General features: G+C 41.0%; 1 protein-coding gene across 4 annotated transcripts in view; it reads left to right on the top strand.

Moving 5' to 3' along the window:
- Positions 1-18,185, top strand: part of Spata7 (spermatogenesis associated 7) — a 37,031-nt gene extending 18,846 nt beyond the window's left edge. For all 4 annotated transcript variants that reach the window (XM_057782649.1, XM_057782646.1, XM_057782645.1 and 1 more), the window contains 7 exons: positions 5,122-5,594; positions 6,985-7,051; positions 10,417-10,532; positions 11,830-11,883; positions 12,876-12,953; positions 15,509-15,566; positions 15,797-18,185. In XM_057782649.1, coding sequence (XP_057638632.1) covers positions 5,122-5,594; positions 6,985-7,051; positions 10,417-10,532; positions 11,830-11,883; positions 12,876-12,953; positions 15,509-15,566; positions 15,797-16,366 — 1,416 coding nt within the window. In that variant the 3' untranslated portion in view covers positions 16,367-18,185. The remainder of the gene's footprint in view (positions 1-5,121; positions 5,595-6,984; positions 7,052-10,416; positions 10,533-11,829; positions 11,884-12,875; positions 12,954-15,508; positions 15,567-15,796) is intronic.
- Positions 18,186-20,871: the final 2,686 nt, after the last annotated feature.

The following is a 20,871-nucleotide window of genomic DNA, read 5'->3' as shown; positions in this document are numbered from 1 at the left end:
TTTTGACTCTTCTAACATTTATTTGAAAAAGTCGTCTTTTGTTCTTAGTTTGATGAGAGGTGTTTGCAGTTTCCAGAGTCTCTCCCATGAATAGATCATTTTTTTTAATTAAAAACATTTTTGATATAATGTTTTGATCTCAATGGGCAATTTTATCCAGTGTTCTTTTTGCATTTCTTGGCAATGATGATGTGATTTTCTGTTTCATCTGTTAATGAAGTAAATGACTTGTGTCCTTAATATAAACACATCCGAGCTGTGATACATTCAAGTTTCCTTCCTTCTTCCTTTCTTTTTTTTTTTTTGTTCTGTTTGTTTGTTATTTGGTTTTTTGTTCATCTTGTTTTGAGACTGGGTCTCTGTGTGCAGCCCTTGTCCTGGAACTTGTTCTGTAGACCAGTCTAGCCTCAAACTTAGAGATCCACCTGCCTCTGCTTCCTGACTGCTGTGATTAAAACATTAAGGTGTTCTATATTGCTGGATTCAGAGGTAAACGTTTGTTTAGGATTTTGACATCTGAACACTGTTGTTACTGGTGTACATTTTTCTCTCTGTCTGGTTATGCTGGCTTCAGTGAAGAAACAGAGCATGGTTTCCTCTTTTTCTATATTCTAGTTTATAGAAGTTGGAAGTTATTATTTTTTATTTAAAAGTTTTTCATACATTTTGATCATATTCTTTCCCCCTCCCCTACCCACCCAATTTCATGTTTTTTTTTCCCTCTGTCTCTCAAAAACAAAAAAGAACAAGATGAAAATCAAAGCAAACAAACAAAAAAGACAAAAGGTGCACAAAAACGAGTTCATTTTGTATTGACCAACTACTAGGCTTGGGCTTGCCCTGGAGCATAGTTGATTCACCCAGTGCCACTCCTGAAAACAGACTTTCCTTTTCCTAGCAGCTGTCAATCTCAAATACCTTCTTAGTTAAAGTGGGACTTTCCCCTTCTCCGCGCTGGGATTTTGTCTGGTTTGAACCTGTGCAGGTCTTGTGTGTGCTGTCACAGTTTCTGTGAGTTCGTATGTATACCAACCCTGTTGTGTCTAGAAACTACCTACAGACAGTACCGTCTTTCCACCTCCTTTCCCCATAGTTCCTGAGCCTTGAGGGGAGGTGTCTGATGAATACAGTCCATTTAGGGCCGGGTGCTCTCACTCCCTGCACATTGTCTCTCCGGGTTAATTACTGTCTCTTACAAGACAACCTTCTCTGCTGAGGGGTGGGTAATCGATACACTGATCTGCAAATTTCATAATTTCATTTTTCTGAACAGCTGTTTTTATTTCCATGGAATTCAATACTAACATGATCACTTTTGCAAACTTTCGTACTGTAGTGAGCCCACATGTCTTTATCAACCAGTGTGGTGTTATCCGCTCATTCCGGTGGTTGGTCTTTCATCTCTAACCCCAGCCATTGCCTCCGGATCACAGTAGTTTGCTGTGATTGTCAGATTCTGTATTTTTTACCCATAACTTTAAACCACAGTCATGATATAGCCAGGCATAGTAGTGCATGCCTCTAATTCCAGTTAGTAGCACACTAGAGGATGGGTAAGATACACTTAAGGCTACACTAGGCAACATAGTGAGACCTTTTCTCAAAAAATACACTGTTATTATGCTTAAAAATTAATAATTGTTTAATATCACCAAATACCATGCTATGATTTCATACACTGCCTTATTTTTGAGTTTATTGGAATTGAATTGGTATCTAGTTAACTTGAATTGATATTTTTTAATCTATAGTTTTCTTTCTCCCATGCCTTTTATCACTGTGTAATTTATATGTGGGGGAAATCTGAGTTAGTAATAAAGTTTGGCTTAAATTTTGCAGAGTTCTAAATGATGTAAAAGTTCTGCTGCAAACTTGTGTGGGGTACAAGGCTTCCGAAGGCCTGCAGTCTCTACTGAGTGCCAGGATTCAAGACAGGCAAGTTATGCACTTGCAGAGTAGCCATTGAGAGTAGCCCATGCTCTCGAGTATGAGTTCCAGCCCTGCCATCCATGGTATGGTTCAAAAAATAAAAGGAAAGGTAGATGGGAAGGAGACAAAGAGATGAGAGGAGAGGGAAGGCAGGCAAGCCTACTTGGCAGGACAGCTTCCCCGTTGCTTACCAAGCACCAGATACTGTCCTTTAACCCTTGGTCTTTTCAGTACAAACGCAGACACGGTTTACCAGCAGTCAGTAAGGAGGACTCAGGTATTGGAGCCTTTCGGGAAGCTCTGGACTGTTTTCCTGATTGAGAACTATGGAGGAACTGAAAGCAGTTTTTAGTTAGACAGTGACGTCATACCCTTTAGAAGGACTACACTGGTTGCAGTGACCAGCAGACCAGTTACAGGATGGCTGCAGTAATCTGGGAGAAAGATTAAGAGCTGACCCCGAGCATTATAAAGAACACCAGAAATACGGGTACAGGCAGCTTATTGTTTAGAAAGGAGAATCGCTAGGTCTTGGTATCTGACTTGATGATATGAAGAGAAAGGCGGAAGTGAGGTTCCCTGGTTTGTGATAGTAATAGGGTAAGGAGCAGGTTTCTTCTGGGGTGACATTGAAAAGAGGCATGAGTTTACTTCTTTGGCATGTTCAATTCGCAGTGCTTAGGAACATTGAATATATTCAGGAGACAGGTGGATAGAAGCATCTCTTTCGGGAGAAAGACCTGGGAGTCGTGGGGTGGGGGGCAGCAGGTAGGGTTGAGAGTGTGAGTCTCCTACGCTGTTCTAAAGACACAGGCCAGATCTGCTCTGTGAACCACCTATTAATCTCTCCATCTGTGATGCACTCTCAGGTAGATTGCTTTTTTTTCAATATTTATTTCATTGTATATGTATGTATGAGTGCCTGCATATGTTATACTTCCTGCCACATGCATGCCATGTGCCCTCACAGGCCAAAAGAAGACGTCAGATTCCCTAGAACTTGAGTTACAGATTGTTTTGAACTGCCATGTGGGCCCTAGGAGTCAAGCACTGGGCCCCTGCAAGAATAACAAGTGTTCTAATCTCTGGGCCATCTGTTCAGTTTAGTAATTCTTTAATATCTCTAACATTTTATATACAAAGTAATAATTTTGAGATGAGTTTGTTGAAATTTTTAAATTATATATTTTAATATACTTTATGAATCACTTATAATAAAGTAAAATAAAACATACATTTTAATATGTCTATTCATTTTCCCTTTAGTATCTGTAATTCTATATCTTGCTTGCCTCCATGACAGTTCATTTATGCTTTTATTCCCTTTTTTATAATTCCATTTGGAAGTAATAGTAATCTTTAGTTTGCCTACATTTTTAATAATCTTTAATAATTAATACTTTAAATACAGCCAAGTTATCTTAAATGAGTTTGTGTAGTATATTTTAATAATTATAAAATATTTTCACTGAAAAGATAGTTACAGTTAATGATGCTGACTTTGCCTCTTGGTATCGTAGCAGTTTCTGCAGACACATGAGTCGTATTCAGAACCCTGGATCCTCGCTGCCTGGGCTTTCCCACTCATTTCCTTCTCTCACCCTGGATCATGTGACGCCAATTTTCAGGACCCTTCCAAGTGCGTCCCTTCTAGCTGCTGCAGTTTAGATCTTAGAACACCACTTCTTCTGCCCCATCCCTGAAAAGGACTCGGTGGTTCTGTGCTTGGAAATTGGGTAGATGTTCTTGACATGAACTTTGCATAAATCCAAATCACACAAATAGTTTATAGCAAATCACCTCACACATAGTGGCATCAGAGCAGGTGGACAGAACACACCAGACTGCTTGTTCTAGAACTTCCAATGGACTGTTTTTCTAGTTGGGGTGGTTTACCAAAGTGTTACCCATATTCAATGCAAATATCTATTCAGGCTTTGCAATATTTAGAACTAAAGGAAACAACTATATAATCTTGTTAAAGCGGATCAGTCGTACATTTAATTTCATACTACAGTCTGTTGATTTCCAAGGGGAGAGTGGAATACAAGGTAGTGTTTGAGATAGGAAAATAGACTTAAGTTTCATGCCTTCGATTAACTCAAAAGCAATTTGCCAGCACATATCAGAAAAGAGTATTTCTTTTTCCTTATTTTTTTCCAGTGTTGGACATTAAACATAGGATCTTGTATATGCTAGGCAAATTTCTTTTTTGTCTGTTTGTTTACATTTACTAATTATGTGCTTGTGTGTGTCTGCGTGTGTGTGTGCATGTGAGAAAGAGAGATAGAGAACTGGTGGGAATTGGTTCCTTCCTTTCACCATGTGAGATCCAGGGATCACACTCAGGTTTTAGGCTTGGCAGCAATCACCTTTATCTACTTAGCCATATCATTGACCCCCAGCTCTGTGCTTCTATCCTTAAAGGTTCTTTTTGGTTCATTTTAGTGAACATCACACTGATACAGCTCATCAGGCAATCCAATGCTTTATGCATTTCTCCCTACTCTAAGCTAGCTTATACCATCCTCTGGATATAAACAATTCTTATGGTTATTAATTAATAGCCTTGTAAGATTCAGAAATATCTTTTCAAAGAGCTGAGCCTTTTGTACGTCAGCTGTAATATGAACCCAGTTTGGGGGCGTTTTTTTAAAGCTAGTGTACTTTTGAGTAGTAACCTAAGGACTCACAATTTAATGCAGAATACTCACTTTATTTTGTGTTTTATTTTGGGAAAGAAAGGTTGGAAAGCTAATTGTGTGTCTGGATGTGTTTCCTTATTTAGATATATCTGTTTGTAAGTTAGCTGACCCGTACATTATCAAGAAAGGAATTCAAATCAGTTTAAGATTCCTTGTGCTATAAACAAGATTTAAATTAGTTTTTCAGGTGAACTTTTAAAACATAGTATATGGCATAGCAAAGAGCAGAAGCACTGAGTCAGCTTGAGTATGTGATTCTGACCCTCCTTTTCTTCTAGAAAGTAAAGGCAGGGCAGGAATGTAGTTCAGTGGTAGGACACTTGCTTAGCAGCTCAAGGCCCTGAGTCCAGGCCCATCATGGGTTGGGGAGAGGTAATGGTCGTACTTTCTCACAGAGTTGGAGGCAGTGTGCATGTATAAGTTAATCCGAGACTCTCCAGTTCCATGAATTTGATGTAAATGCTTACTGTCAAATCAATGTTCTTAGCCCTCAGGGGAACCACAATGTCAGGGTGTGTTAATAGAAGAAGTGACAAGGTATCCATCATTTTCGAAGACATTGGTCCCTTCTTCAGATGAACTGCATCTACGTCATCCTGAACTGAATAAATTCCTCATGAATGGCACCCAGAGGCATCCCAGCACCTCCCCCCTCAGCCTGGCTTACACAGGATCTGCACCCAGGAGCCCGTGCTGCAGCCACTGCTGCGACAGGAGGCCTAGGAGTGCCTTCCCAGGTGCGCACCGCTTCCAGCTAGTCATCTCCAAGTCCCCCAGTGGAGACCTTTTGGAAAAGCACTCTGACTTCTTCTCTGACAAGCAGTTGCCGTTCACCCCACGCACTTTAAAAACAGAAGCGAAGTCCTTCCTGTCACAGTACCGCTACTACACACCTGCCAGAAGAAGGAAGGCTTTTCCAGATGGGCGGGCGGAAGCTGAAACCCAGACTGAACTAAGCAGGTTTGTATGGTGTGCCCACAGCTGAGAGCAAGGCCAGCGAGTCAGGGAAGTGAGCAATAAGCAGTAGTTCTTGCTTTGTTGTACACTTTATCTGCAACCTTGAGATCCAGCAGTGCCTTTCATGGGAATGAATGGTACAACTGTCCAGGGCATCTTAGGAAGCAGCACAGTAATGGCAGAAAAAGTAGCCGTTAGATTTGTTAAGCTCCTATGAATGAGTGCTGCCTAAGTTGTTGTAAGCACAGCTCTCGAACTTCTGTGTGTTTCTAAATGTTGTTTCAGAGAAGTCTTAAGACACATTATCAGACAGCACTGATGTAAATAAATATTCATGTTTACGGTGGCAAACCAGTGAGGCCCAGGAGGGAAAATAAACATTTATCCGGTTCCCTGTGTTTCTCCTGGCACATGTCCACACCCTGGGTAGTAACAGCTGCAGGCGTGACTTAGACAGTTGAGGGGACATCTGGAAATTAGAATTTGCCTTGATTTTGATTTCTGTAGTGGATGGTTCATGATATTCAGTATCTTTGCCAAGTGATTATAATTTATTCTATACTAAACTTTAGTTATTCAAACATTGCAAGACTAGTTTTATGAGTGGAGAAGAGGGGCAATGATGGCGAATGGATTTAATTTACAAAAGGAATTGAACCTGTAACAGAAATCATCAACCAGAGGAGAGATGAAGAAGTCATTGCTGGATTTGACAACCCAGATACTAAATTGACATGAGACTGAGGCGGCATGGCTTCTGTGCAAGGGTGACACACACACTGGGGTGCATTCCATGTCTTCATGAGTACCGGAAAGGGACATCTAGGGAGGAAGGGGTAGGGCAGGGTGGGGGGGAGAGTAAAGAGAATGAACTATGGATTTGTCTGAAATTGTTGAGAACAAGTTTAATCAGTAAAGAAGGAAAGAAATGAAGAGATTGTTTCCTATCTTTTTAAATGTAAAGGATAGTCTCATTTCTCTTAGCCCATTGTATATTTAACTGAAATCTATTTTTCAAGCAAGGAAAAGGAAGTACATGTGAATCAAATCATGTCTATTTCCAGATCTATATTTAAAAATTACACATTTTTGTAAGAGTAAATAGGTGAATTTCTTTGAGTTATACCATACCTTTTTTTTTCCTTTTTTCTTTTCTTTTTTTTTTTTTTTTTTTTTAGACAGGGTTTCTCTGTAGCTTTGGAGACTGTCCTGGAACTCGCTCTTGTAGACCAAACTGGCTTCAAACTCACAAAGATCCGCCTGCCTCTGCCTCCTGAGTTCTGGGACTAAAGGTGTGCACCACCACCGTCCGGATCTATACCTTTTTCTTAATAGTTAAGCTTGTCACTGTATATATAAAGGAGTAACAATCATTTCTTTGTAAATGTTACAGCTTTAATTCTGAGTTTGGGACAGCCGAGACAAAGAACTCAGAGGACTCAGAAGTGAACATAAAGCAGGTAATAACCATGAGGTCTTTGTGTTGGTGCCTTCTGAGTTCCAGGTGATTAGATGTAGACAGCTGTTTGGATGATCAAGAGGGAAACAGAATGTAGTCAGTATGCGAAGGTTTGCCTGTTTGCAGTTGTCGTGTGTGCTCTCTGGATGGTCAGATGGATCCTACCAATTCTAGGGAGTCATTTGTTATTAGCACCTACGTGGTTCACTGGCTGGCTGGCTAAACAGGTGGGTGAGTAAATATATCAATGACATTTTCAAAAGTTCAGATTCTGAGAGCCAGGTATGGCGGCATTTGCCTATAATTCCAACACTTGGTAAAGGCAGGAGGATTATGAATAGGAGGCCATCTTGGACTATACAGCCTATTCAAGTGTGGCCTAAGCTGTCTAGTAAGACTGTGTCTCAAAACAACGAAGGACTGAACTATAGCTTGGTGCTAGAGAAATTGCTTAGCATTTGCAAGGCTGTGTTCAGTACCACAGCACCCACCCCACAGTGGCACACACAGAAAAGTAGACAAGGTACTAAAGGTGCTGCCAAAGCTACCTATATAGCAGTTTGCATTGGCAGTGCCTATATTACAAATCATTCATCATAAGGGAATCAGTAGATACCATTCTCTTACAATTGACTTTACTTTTATGAACTTTATTACATTGTTTGTATCTTAATGTTTAGCAGCAATTTAATATATCTTAGCTTAAATATGATTTCTCAGGCAAAGTCTTTTAATTTGAGTCATTTCAACCATGGATTATGTCCTAACTTAAATGCATTAATTCTAAATATGGCTTGCATGTTTAAATGCCAAACACAGGGCTGGAGAGATGGCTCAGAGGTTAAGAGCACTGACTCCTCTTCCAGAGGTCCTGAGTTCAATTCCCAGCAACCACATGGTGGCTCACAACCATCTGTAATGAGATCTGGTGCCCTCTTCTGGCCTGCAGGCATGGAGGCTGAACACTGTGTACATAATAAATAAATAAACCTTTAAAAAAAATTAAATGCCAAACACAGACTCAGGGATACAAAATTAAATATAATCACATTCAACTTCTTTTTTTCTTTCTGAAAATGGGTAGGAACTTATGTTTTTACATCTCAGCCATTGATAGTTTTTTGACAGGGGGACCGCTTAGAGTTCATGGAGAAAATAGCCTCTGAAAGCTAAGTGTCTTCCTAAAAGATTAACTGCAGGGTCCTTGGGAGAAGGCACAGCAGGCATAGTTCTAGCCTGGGAAAGGCTTGATAAACAATACCTATTTTCACCTTGAATTTTAGTGAAAAGAGTTAGGCCTGTAGATAACTAAGCTAACGCAGGGCAGGTGAGATTGCTCCCCAGATAAAAGTGCTTATCACAGAAGAGTGACACCCCGAGTTCCCTGAAGTTCACTGCGGAAAGAGAAAACTGACTCCCAAACATTGTCTTCTGACCTCTACGTGTGTAACGTGGTGTGCTCATGCCTGCACTCACACAAACATCATACATCATTCTCATCTTCATAACATTACCTATAGAGATGAATGAAATTGGAAGAATCCCAGTTTATTACATTGCATTCCGAATGTTCATTCATAACCCTTCAAGAGAAATGGATGCTCACAGCAGTCTTGGACTTGAGAAACCTAGTGAAATAGTGACTGCAGTAGATCTGTAGTTTGACCTCACTGTAAAGCCTTTGCATGAGTCAGCTTTGTAGGACTGGGACTGTAGCTTACTCGATAGAGTTCTCCCCTAGCATAAACAAAGCATGAATTGGTGTAGCAGTGCCTCTTTTTTTTTAAAAAAAAAAAAAAAAAAAAAGTATTTATTTATTTTATATGCATTGGTGTTTTGCCTGCGTGTATGTCTGAGGGTGTCAGATCTTGGAGTTACATACAGTTGTGAGCTGCCATGTGGGTGCTGGGAATTGAACCAGGGTCCATTAGAAGAGCAGCCTGTGCAGTATTCTTAACCGCTGAGCCACCTCTCCAGCCCCAACAATAGTACCTCTTGTTTCTTTCTTTCTTTCTTTTCTTTCTTCCTTCCTTCCTTCCTTCCTTCCTTCCTTCCTTCCTTCCTTTCTTTCTTCCTATTTTTGTTGTTGTTTGTTTGGGTTCTGTTTGTTTTGTTTTGAGACAAGGTATGTCTAAGTAGCCCTGGATATCCTGGAGCTCACTATGTAGACCAGGCTGGCCCACATTTGCATCTGTGTGGTCACTTACATCTGTGTACCATGTGCATGGCTGGTGCCCAAGGAGGTCAGGAGAGGGTGCTGGATCTGCTGGACTGGAGTTAAGGAAGTTACAAGTAGCCAGGTAGGCACTGGGAACCAAACCTTGGTCCTCTTAACCATGGAGCCATCTCACTGGCCCCAGCAGTACATGACTGTAATTCTAGTACTTAGATGTTAGAGGCAGGATGATCAGAAGTTCAAAGTCATCATCAGGCACAAAAGAATTTCAAGGCCAGCCTGAGCTACAGGAGACCTGCTTGAAAACAAAATTTTGTAAAGATTAATGCAAATAAAATAGTATTTGTGACACATCAGAAGAAATCTGTTCAAGTAATATGCCATCGTTTTGTTTTTTAATATTGCCCATATGCCATTGCTACTACAGCTGCTTTCATGTGTGACATAGTGGGTGTTTGAAACAGATGTGCTTTTGAATTTTTAATAATGTAGTCAATGAATTTTTTCCCCAAATTTACTTAAAAGCTGCAAATTTGTATCACTTTCATGGGTTTCTGTTCTTACTTTTGTTAGTTTTTGTTTTTTTTTATGTAGGTATGCACACGTTATGTGTAGGGGTGATGTCTCCCATCCAATTACTAACCAGACCAGCTCTGCTTCACTTCCAGGATCAGACAAGATAGGGCACTTTCAGGGTGGCGTGGCTAACCAGGCTTGGTGGCACACGCCTTTAATCCCAGCACTCGGGAGGCAGAAACAGGTGATCTCTGTGAGTTTGAGGACAGTCTGGCCTACATTAGCAAGTTCTAGGATAGTCAGAGCTGAATAGTGAGACTTTGTCTCAAATAAAATAAAATAAAATAAAAATGTAAAAGGTGTACGGCTATGGACTGCTCATGGTGATGAGCCTCTCTCCCAGGTCCCAGGTGAACTGTGACCTCATGCTTCATCCTTTCAGTACTGGGGTCACAGCGCAGACTCCTCCACAGTCTTATTTATGATTCCCTAATGCCATTTAAAATGCTTCTTATTAGCATGGGTAAAATGCTGATTGGATAGGCTATTCTTTTTTGTTAGTTTGTTTTAATATATCAGATACTTTTTGTATTTGTTTTATTAATATTTGCTGTTTTCTTTCAGAACATAGTTTTGAAACAAAATTAAATTTCTTCTTTTTGTACCACTTCCAGGCAGTTAGTTCCATGGCAAATGGTGCTGAGGACAAAAACCCTCCTTTACCTTCACAAGGACAAAACTTAGGATGGGACAGGTTTAAAGATGGCACTCTGCAGCATTCCTCCCAAAAGTGAGTGGCACCTTATATATTTGGGGGACTTAGGCAAGAGGATCATTCTAAGCTTGAGGCCAACCTAGGTCTCAGAGTGAAACCCTGCTTCCATTTGCTTTCCTGTGTAATAGATGCACAGCATTTCCCCTAAGTACTGTTTTAATTCCATGTGCTAATGTATTTTAGTATTACACAGTTCTGTGGCACTGTTAATAAAGGTGAGAATCAGTTGTGCTAATGTGTTAATAAGGGGAAGGGATGCTAGTGTGCAGTAGCTGCTGTCTCTCCTCATATTAGAGAAGATTATCCTCAAGGCCTGTCCTCCGGCAATGGTATTAGCCAGTTTCTATGACACCAACAGTGCTGAAGAACTGACCTCACCATTACATGAGCTATGTGACTTGGAGGCGACAGGCTGCTCCCAAGTGAAAGTGCTCGCCATGCAAGCCTGATCAACAGTTTACTCCCAGCACCCATGAGAGGAGAAGTAACTCCTGAAAGTTGTATACACACACACACACACACACACACACACACACACAATAATTGTATTAATAAAAGTTTCAAAAGCCTTGGGGGCTGGAGAGATGGCTCAGAGGTTAAGAGCACTGATTGTTCTTCCAGAGGTCCTGAGTTCCCAGCAACCACATGGTGGCTCACAAACATCTGTAATGAGATCTGGTGCCCTCTTCTGACCTCCTGGCATACATGCAGACAGAATACCGTAAACAAAATAAATAAATAAAAATCTTAAAAAAAAATTTCAAGAGCCAAAAATTTGTGATGTGTAACATTTCCACATGCCAGTGTTTGTCTGCTCTCCTGTTGGGAGATGCTCTTTAACACTGTGTCCCATGCCTAGTGACTGTGACATCACACCTAGCAAAAATGCGGACCAGCAAGCTTTGGCTGTTAATTGCAATTCCAGTGTAGGAGACTGGGTATGAGATGAGGGGAGAAGAGTATTCACAAGGGGAGAATGAGGACATGTTTTGGAGCAGACAGGAAGAAAATGCACAGACCCTTGAGGGACCATCTTCTCCCTTAGCCCTTTACCAGGGACATCTTGATTTCTAAGACTATAGTAGGTTGAGTACCAACTTTGTCCTTGAAACTCATTGAACAAACAGCACATGTTAGCACATGTGCACACACACATGCATGTACACTTTCACAGAACTAAATCACAGATAGGAAAATACTTAGAAATTTCAAAGCATATAACTACTAATGTAGACAGAATATCAATCATGGAATCTTTGTATGCCTACCCTTATGGCTGCTGTGAGAACATTTTCCCTTTCTCTTTTTCTAGGACGCTCTGTGAGCTCTCTACACAGCTCTCTTCAGACAGCAAGATCTACCCTGAGTAAGATCACTCTGACCTCTTTCTGCTTGAGTGGGAAGCAGAATTAAGATCAGGAAAGCCTGATAAGATAAATTACGATGGGAACTTGTCTTTCTACACCCAGCTCTGCAGTATCAGTCATTTAATCCATGCTGATGGACAGATTGTCGGGCATCTTATCTTTAGTGAAAATGTGTTCCCAAGTTAATAATATCTACTAATAATTTCTAATAATTGCTTATTTTTATAAATTAAACTAGTAAAGAACCCTACAGGAAAGGATTTGGAGCTCAGGGGCCTCTTGGGAGGTTTGTGGCTGCTCCGCTTCTTTGCTTTCAGTGGTCACGGTACATTCTTAAGTTACAGTTTCCAGGAAAATAGTCTGCTTTATAGTTTCATTTATTTGTTCTTAAGCAAGTTCCTATGGATTGGTTTTTAACACGCCGGTTTACACAACCACCCATCCCCAATTAGTCTCCAATTGAGTAAGTACTTGGCATTTCCATTCATTCCCAAGTTTGAGCTAACTAGAATCAATGACTGTAGTATCCTAACTTTCTTGTAATAGGTACTAAAAGTTAGACATGAGGTAGTATATCATAAAAAAATGTGTCCAATTAAAAAATTACTACTACATTTTTTTATCCATAAATTTGCCTATTAGAAATTCTTTTTTATAAGGATTTTGAAAAAAAAGCGCAATCTTTCTAGTCAGTAAATTTCCCGTCTTGAACACAAGATGCTGAGCAGGGCTCGATAAGCATCACGCCCCTGCTTTCCTGGGGGGGGGGGCTCCTTGTCTTTTTGCTGTTATGAATGTTCCACAAAGATGAAATTTTACTCCATTGGGTGATATTTTCTCACTTCTATGTTTTCCTTTTTGAACATGAGAAGCAGGTTTGTTTATAGTATTCCTGTAATCATGGGCAGCAGTCCCTGTAGTGGTGATCTGGGTGCTCCTGCGTGACCTCCCATCCATGTGATGGTTCTGATGCGCTTGTGTTCCTCTGCAGTGAAGAGGAACTGCTCTACCTGGACTTCATGGAAAATGTGACAGATGAAATTTTGAAACTTGGTTTATTTTCCAACAGGTTAGAGATTTTTTTTTAATGTGTGTGGAGTTGAGATGTACATTGAATATTTTTCATACAGTAAGATTTTTTTAAGTTACTTATTAGGATATAAAAAGTTATGTTGCTTCTTATGATTATATTTTTATAATTGATTGTAAATTATAAAGACTTTCATCTATACACTACAGAAAACAATAGAGATTTTTTTCATTTAAGTATTATTATATCTTAGTTATATCAAACTGTATAATGAATTGAATTTTTGCTACCATTTTGGAAAACCTCCATAATTCCACTTTACTATCACAAACTCTTATGGGAATCAAAAACAAGCTTTCAAATGTTATTACATTTATGTGTGTGTGTCTGTGTGTGTATGTGGTCACGTGCCACAGCATGCTGTCAAGGAGTATGTGTGTGTGTGTGTGTGTGTATTCACACGCCACAGCATGCTGTGAGGGTCAAAAGACAACCTATCGGAGTCAGTTCTCTCTCCATCGTGTGTGTCCTGGAGATTGAACTTGGATTATCAGGCTTGCTGTCGAGTACCTCCACCTGATGAGCCCTCTTATCAACCCACAACATCTTTACTACAACATGTAAGATCTAATAAAGACAAAAGAAAAGCTCTTTGTGTATTTATAGGAAATGGAGAGTTTGCAAAACCAGATTAGCCGCTGCGTTGCTTTTGGAAGCTGTGTGCTGGTGCAGCTCAAACACTGCTCTGTCTACAGCCACTGAGCGTTAGATTCCACTTCATGTAGCAGAGCATAGGACTGCACAGCACTCTACACACAACTGCAGACATTGCAGTGGCTATTGCTAGCCCTTTATCAGGGTTTACTTTTTAATGAAGGAAGACACTTTGTTATTGGAATAAAAAGACCAGTGGCATGTGCCAATACTGTCATACCTCTTTTCATTTGAAAAAAAAAAAATGTTTAATGGGGGCTGGAAAAATGGCTCCATGTTTAAAAGCACTTGCTATACAACCATGAGAACCCAAGTTCAAATCTCAGCACCCACATAATGAACCAAGTGAGTCTCATGCAGGGCTATAACTCCAGGGCTGTTGGGTGTTGGGGCGTGGGCAGACTGGAGGATTACTGGTTTTCTGCTCAGAAGAACCCCTGCCACAGAGGATTAGACAGAGAATGTTAGACACTGATGGTGCCCTTGACCTTGAGGACACACAGGCATGCATGCTCACACATTCACATACAAACTGTTAATTTTAAGAGTTGCATAGGAATTTTGTAGAACAGATATGTCGAGCATTACTGGACTACACATTTTAGATGGCTAAAATGGTAACTTTTATGTTTTTTTTTAACCACAAAACCAAAAAGTTTTACATAGCATTTACATTTTCCCTTAAACGTTTATATTTTCCTCTTAAGATTTAACTTTGGTTCATAAGACTAAACATAAGAACCATCCTGAGAAAGAAACTAGAAGGTGCAAGAATAGGTATCCTCAGCCTGAAGGATGCTCGAAGTGCATCTGTTGATCAGAGAGTGCATGTGTGTGTGCGCGCATGCGTGTACCTGAATATGTATTACTTAATCCCACCTACATAAGCACAGAAAAAAGCCACGGTGCACATATTCCAGAATGTGACCAGTAACTATAAAGAGTAGGATACAAGTTTCTTGGTCTTTTAAAAATGACAGAATAATCCAGACCTCCTTTTCTACGGATGGGCTCATCTCACTGAATCGTATGAACCATGATAACTTGAATGACCAAGGAAATTAGTTGTTGTTTTCAGGAAACCTGTGGATAGGTTAGTGTGATTCTGAGCCTGGTGTAGAAAGAATACATTCCCTGAGGCTAGTCACTTCTGAGTTAAATTCTCTGAAGGGCTTGTGACTGACTTTAGGGAAAGGAATCTCATCCTAGAGATGTAACACAGTTTCTGCAGGGCTTTCATACCCTGGCTTTGTCAGGGAAATAGGTAACATTGTTTCTGTGAGCCAGGCCTGGTGGCTCAAGCCTTTAGTCCCAGTAAGGAGGCAGACGTCTGAGTTCCAGGTCAGCCCGATCTGCTTAGAGTTCCAGGCTAGCTAGAGCCTCATAGCAGACCGTGTCAGGGGTGGGCAGAGGCAGATTGTATGTCTAGCATAAATACCTGGCATTCACTTGGAGGTCATTGACCTGTCATCAATGGAGTGTATACTTAAGGAGCCACGGTGAACCAGCTCTATGAGAGCATTTTCTCTAGGGTGTGGGGAAGGAGCACAGGGAGCTTATGGTGTCTGTCTTACAGAGAGAGAGCTCTGCAGGGAGTATTGTGTCTCACCTAAAACACCCACAGAAACAGAAACAGAAACAGTACTCAGGTCTTCAGATACACTGGTATCTGTTATATAACTTAGATGTATAACCGAAGGCAGGCTGCTTGCCAGGCTAAAAGAAGTAGACAACAGGAAAGATGGTCTCCAGCTGCACAGAGAAAATGATTCATCTGGAAACTACTTTCCAGCCTTTGTCAGCTTTTATATTATGTTCCTATTTTACATTGAATGGGTTATCTGATTTTAAGATGTTAATTTTTTCTTGATCATTTGTAGGTTTTTAGAACGACTGTTTGAACGACATATAAAACAAAATAAACATCATTTGGAGGAGGTTTGTCTTTCTTTAGAATTTTATGCTTTGTAAAACATTGCATAGACCATAAAAGGGCTAATTTAAAATAGGTACTTTCCCCTGGGTGCTTTTTGTGAGGGGAAGGGGTGCAGGGGCTGTGGAAGTGTTAATCCTCTGAGACTATCAGCACTGCACACAAACGTGGTTTAGTTTATTAACTTAGCTAGTATAATGATCCTCATAATTACATATTCCTTTCCATATCCTAGGGGAAAATGCGCTACCTGCTACATGGCTTGAAGGTTGACTTAGGCTGCATTTCTGAGGAAGAGCCAACAAAGCAGAGCAATTTCAGAATGTTGAATCAACTTGATTTTCAAAAGGCTCTGATTTCAAAACCAAATGAAGGTACAAGTAATGATGATACGGTAATTGAGCAAGAACGTCAGCAATTCCAGGAGGCTCTGGACATGCTATCGTCTATGCCGCAGGATGAAAACAAGATGTTCTCTTTACCGGGTGAATTCCTAATACCTGTCCATAAATTCGAGGATTCCGAAAGTGTTGTAGTTCAACAGGTCAACAGTGAGACAGATCTTAAGGCCTCAGCCTTGCATGAAAACAATCCAAATATTTCTGACAGGTTAATAGACCAGGAAACCTCTGTGGATGTCATTGAAGGTGACAGTGACCCTGAAAGTGTTGAGACTTCCAGGGAATTGTGTTGTCTTAGCACAGCACTGTCCCCATCTGTTCAGTTCCCCAGCATCAAAGACGGCAGTAATCATGACAAGCAATTACCGACTCCAAAAATCATGGAAATGGGCACTGAAGACTAACCTTTGGATCTTCATTAATAAATACTCCATGTGGCCAGTAACTCAATATTACTTTTCTTGTTTTCCTTTTTTACATATTAAGATTTCTGTATTTTCAATGCTGTATAATAAATTACCATAAATTTAGCATCTTGAAACACCACATATTTATTATTAATCCTATTGTCTGTGGTTCAAGAATTGAAACACAGGAGTGATGTGTGCTCTACTCCAGGGCCCAAAAGCCACAATCTAGGGCTGTGATCTCATTGGGAGGCTTGGCCGAGGGATTCTGCTTCCATGCTCAGTTGGCAGAATTCTTTTCCTTGCACCATAGATCTGAGGCTTCATTTGGTTTGGCTGGCTGGTGGGCAGATGAACATATAGAATGCATTAAAGGTACTTGTGTGGGAGTTCTTAGGGGTGACACCATTAGGAAGTTTGCCTTTATTGGAGTAGGTATGGCCTTGTTGGAGGAGCTAAGTATCTGTAGGGGCGGGCTTTGGGGTCTCGTTGGCTCAAGATACCCAGTGTTCCAGACCACCCCACTTCATATCACCTTCCCACATCCATGAGGTATTAATATGAGATTTTGGGAATAATCACTAAAGGCTGTAGTTGAATAGTAATGTGTTTGTGTGTCCCATTGACAAGAGATCAATTGCTCTGGCCAGTTTTGTCAGCTTGACACAAACTAGTCATTTGGGAAGAACGAACCTCAAGAGAAAATGCCACCACAAGATTGTGGGGCTAATAATTGACGTTAGTGGGACTTTCCCACTGTGGGCCGTGCCACAACTGGGCAAAGTAGCCCTGAGTTGTATAAGAAGCAGGCTGACCAAGCCATGAGGAACAAGCTAGTAAGCATGCCTCCATGGCCTCTGCTTCACTGAATTCTGATTCGTTCCCTGACTTCACTCAGTGATGGAGTTGTAAACTGAAATGTCCCTCACACACACACACATACACACACAAATTCTAAGTACCATTACTGTACCTTTGGAAATATCTTGCTGCTCTAGTCATTGTGGTTTATAGGTGTCACTTCTGGGTAGGACTATTGATTGCTCTTCTTCCTTGGCAACTTTGCATAGCACCGTCTGGTACTCTGAAAGCTAGTCCAGGAAGAAGCTTCTAGCTCAACCACAGTTCAGTTCCTCCAAGTCCTGAATCTAAAGCTTGTGGTGTCATCAGCAATAGGGACTTATACTCAAACTCTGGGAGAGGAGCAAGGGCAAGGGCAATGGCAATAGCCTATTTTGTTTGGGGGATGACCTGAACTCCCCTAACCAACTCAAAGGGATGTTTCTGAAAGTTTAACTCTTAAATTACATAATAGTTTAAGCATGGTGGTTTGAATGAAAATGGCCCCATGGACTAATGTTTAATACTTGGTTCCCAGTTGGTGACTGTTTTGGAATGATTAGAAGGTGGCCTTGTTGATGGTAAAGTCATTGGGGGCAGGCGAGCTTGAGGGTTTCAATAGGCTCAGTGCCATTCTGTGTGCCCCTCTTTCTCTGCCTACTTGTAGATCAAGATGTGAGCCCTCAGTTGTCCTTGCTATCATGTCTTTGCTCCACCATCACTGGCTGTTTTTGTTACTTTTTGTTAACCAAGATGAAATACTGTGACCAAGCAACTGTTTTGGGAAAGGATGAGGAGGTATGTGTGGTCTTGTTGGAAGGACAGGCTTTGAGATTTTGGAAAGAGTGCTATTCCCCCCGTTCTCTCTCTCCCCCTCCTGTATGTGATGAAGATGTGAGTTCTCAGCCACTGCTCCAGCACCAGTGCCTACCTGCTGCTGCTGTGCTCCCTGTATGATAGTCTAGCCCTTTGAAACTGTAAGCCCAATTAAATGTTTTTCCTTATAAGTCGTCTTGGTCATGGTGTTTTGTCATGGTAATAGAAAAGTAACTATAGTGCAATTTCTAATTGGTCTTAATAATAAAAACCCAGAAGCAGACATTGGGGGGAGGGGGGGTGAAAGTTGAAAGATCAAAGAAGCAGAGCAGCCAGCCACCAGTTCTCATCTCTATACGAAATCCTCAGAACTAAGGGGGCAAGAGCCTATCTCAACGAATCCTCAGACTGAATATGGTGAGCTCCTAGCTCCTCCCACCTTATATTCCTCTCTCCTCCCAGCCATATTCTTCCCTATCTCCACCTCCCTAGTGCTGTGATTATAGGTGTGAGCCACCACCATCTGACTCTGTTTCTCTTTTAGACTGGATCAATCTTGTGTAGGGTGGCCTTGAACTCAGATCTATCTGCCTCTGTCTCCCTCCCGAGTGTTGGGTTTAAAGGTGTTTGACACCATTGCCTGGCCTCTATGACTGACTAGTGACTAGCTCTGCCTCTAATCTTCAGGCAAGCTTTATTTGTTAGATATAAAAATATCACCACATGTAACAAATATAGTAAGAAATATTTGTGTTGTTCAATGTCCATTAATTTTAAGTGATCACTAATCTTAGACAACACTAACGTGTGACGTGTGGACTTTACTAAAAGGTAGGCTGTGGTAGTTTGAATAGGAATGGCCCCCTAGACTCCTGCGTTTGAATGCTTGGTCATAGGAGTGGCACTATTAGAAGATGTGGCCTTGTTGGAGGAAGTGTGTCACTGTGGGTGGGGGCAGGCATTGAGGCCTCATAAGCTCAAGCTGCACCCAGTGTGGCTTTTGATCTGCTTCCTGCAGATCAAAATGTAGAACCCTCAGTTCCTTCTCCAGCACCATGTCTGCCTGCATCCTGCAATGCTTCTTGACATGGCAATGGTGGCTTTAATCTCTGAAACTGTAAGCCAGCCTCAATTAAATGTTTTTCTTTATAAGAGTTGCCATGCGGGGCAGTGGTGGTGCACGCCTTTAACCCAAGCACTCAGGAGGCAGAGGCAGGCGGATCTCTGTGAGGTTTGTTTAGAGTACAAATTTAAAGTACATATGCATACTCAAATGGATACTATCCATGTCTGACTACTAAAATAATGTACGTAGTCTACTTGCAGTTTAAGAACTAAGGCTGGCATGACAGCTCAATGTGCAAAGGGATAGAAAACAAAACAGACCCTGCCTAAATAAGGTGGAGAGAGAAAACTGCCTCCTGAAAGCCAACCTCTGATCTCCACACACCGTGGTGCACACAAACACAGCACACACGTGCATGAGCACACACACTTCTAAGATATGATTTAAGATAGGGATCTGTTTTAATCAGCAATATACTGAAAACTGTTCACTAACTCCAGATTATTAAAAGTACTTTATTTTGTAAGCACACACTCACCAGTCGAAATGGTTTTGGAATCTGTTCTGAAGACTTGATTTCAGTACACACACAAAATGATCTCCAGATGGCCTCTAGACAGCGCTGTTGACTTGGTAATGCTGCAGGCTGGCGCTACAAACCTTTCTTCCCTTCTCAATCCAGGGACCACACCAGGGAGGGTATGATAGGTATGTCCAATGGGAAAGATAAACGGAATGCTTGGCCAAATCACCCCACACCCCACCTCACAGCCACTTTCTCAGGCAGCATTCAGGCTTGCTTCGTAATCAGTTCCATGAAACGTTCCTATGATACTCAAGCCAATCTGCCTTCCATTCTGAGTCCCCACTGCCTGGCAGAGCAGGGAGAACTCATTCTCTGATCTCAACACCAGGGGGCAGCAGAGACAATAGCCATTCTGTAAGTTTGCTGGAGATACAAGGTGGTGGTTTGGTTGTTACTTCCTACCTTTCACAACCCAGCCCAACCAGGCCCTCACCTCACCCCAGTCCACCCCTCCCCTTGGCTCTGGGGACAAACGAAAAGAATTGGCACATCCACTTACTGCATCATTTGCAAAAGTAAATGTGACTACCTTATTCACATGCAATAAGCTTTTAGAATGTGTTTATTGAAGAGCAGACAAATACACAGATGATGGATGCCACTTATGCAACCAGAGAACCTTCAAATGTTCCCTGAAATCCGCTATCCAACCCAAATGTGAAGATTTTGGACTTTACCCTCCTTCTTCTACACATAATTATAGGTACTAAGACCAGAGCCCTTATCTGCAGGAATTTTAAAAAGTTCCTTTAAGAGAGTTCCCTCAGCTGTCACTCAAAAAAAGGACCCATCTGAAGTTTTTTAATGAATTTCAAGTAAAAGATCATTTTAGTTTGTTTCATATGCTCTTTTCTTACTAAATTTATATCCAAGAGAATTTCCTTTAAAGGCTGGTGCTAAAAAGGCATGGTACTAAAAGCCTTAGTCCCACATTCGGGTGGCAGAGGCAAGCAGAGTAAGGAATTTTCAAGACCAGCCGGGCCTACACTGTGGATTCCAGACCATGACACACATATATATATATATATATATATATATATATATATATATATATATATATATATATTAAAAACAATTTACTTCTATCCCTACACCGCAAAAAAGAGGAAAAGATTAATATAGTAACATGCTTCCCTGTTTGCATTTATCCACATAACTCTCCAGTAACACGCCTGTGCACTGCAGACCTCCAGC

This window comes from Chionomys nivalis, chromosome 10, assembly GCF_950005125.1.
Source record: "Chionomys nivalis chromosome 10, mChiNiv1.1, whole genome shotgun sequence".
Lineage (NCBI taxonomy): Eukaryota > Metazoa > Chordata > Mammalia > Rodentia > Cricetidae > Chionomys > Chionomys nivalis.
Note: the sequence above shows the minus strand (reverse complement) of the source record. Positions and strands in the feature narration are given on the sequence as shown.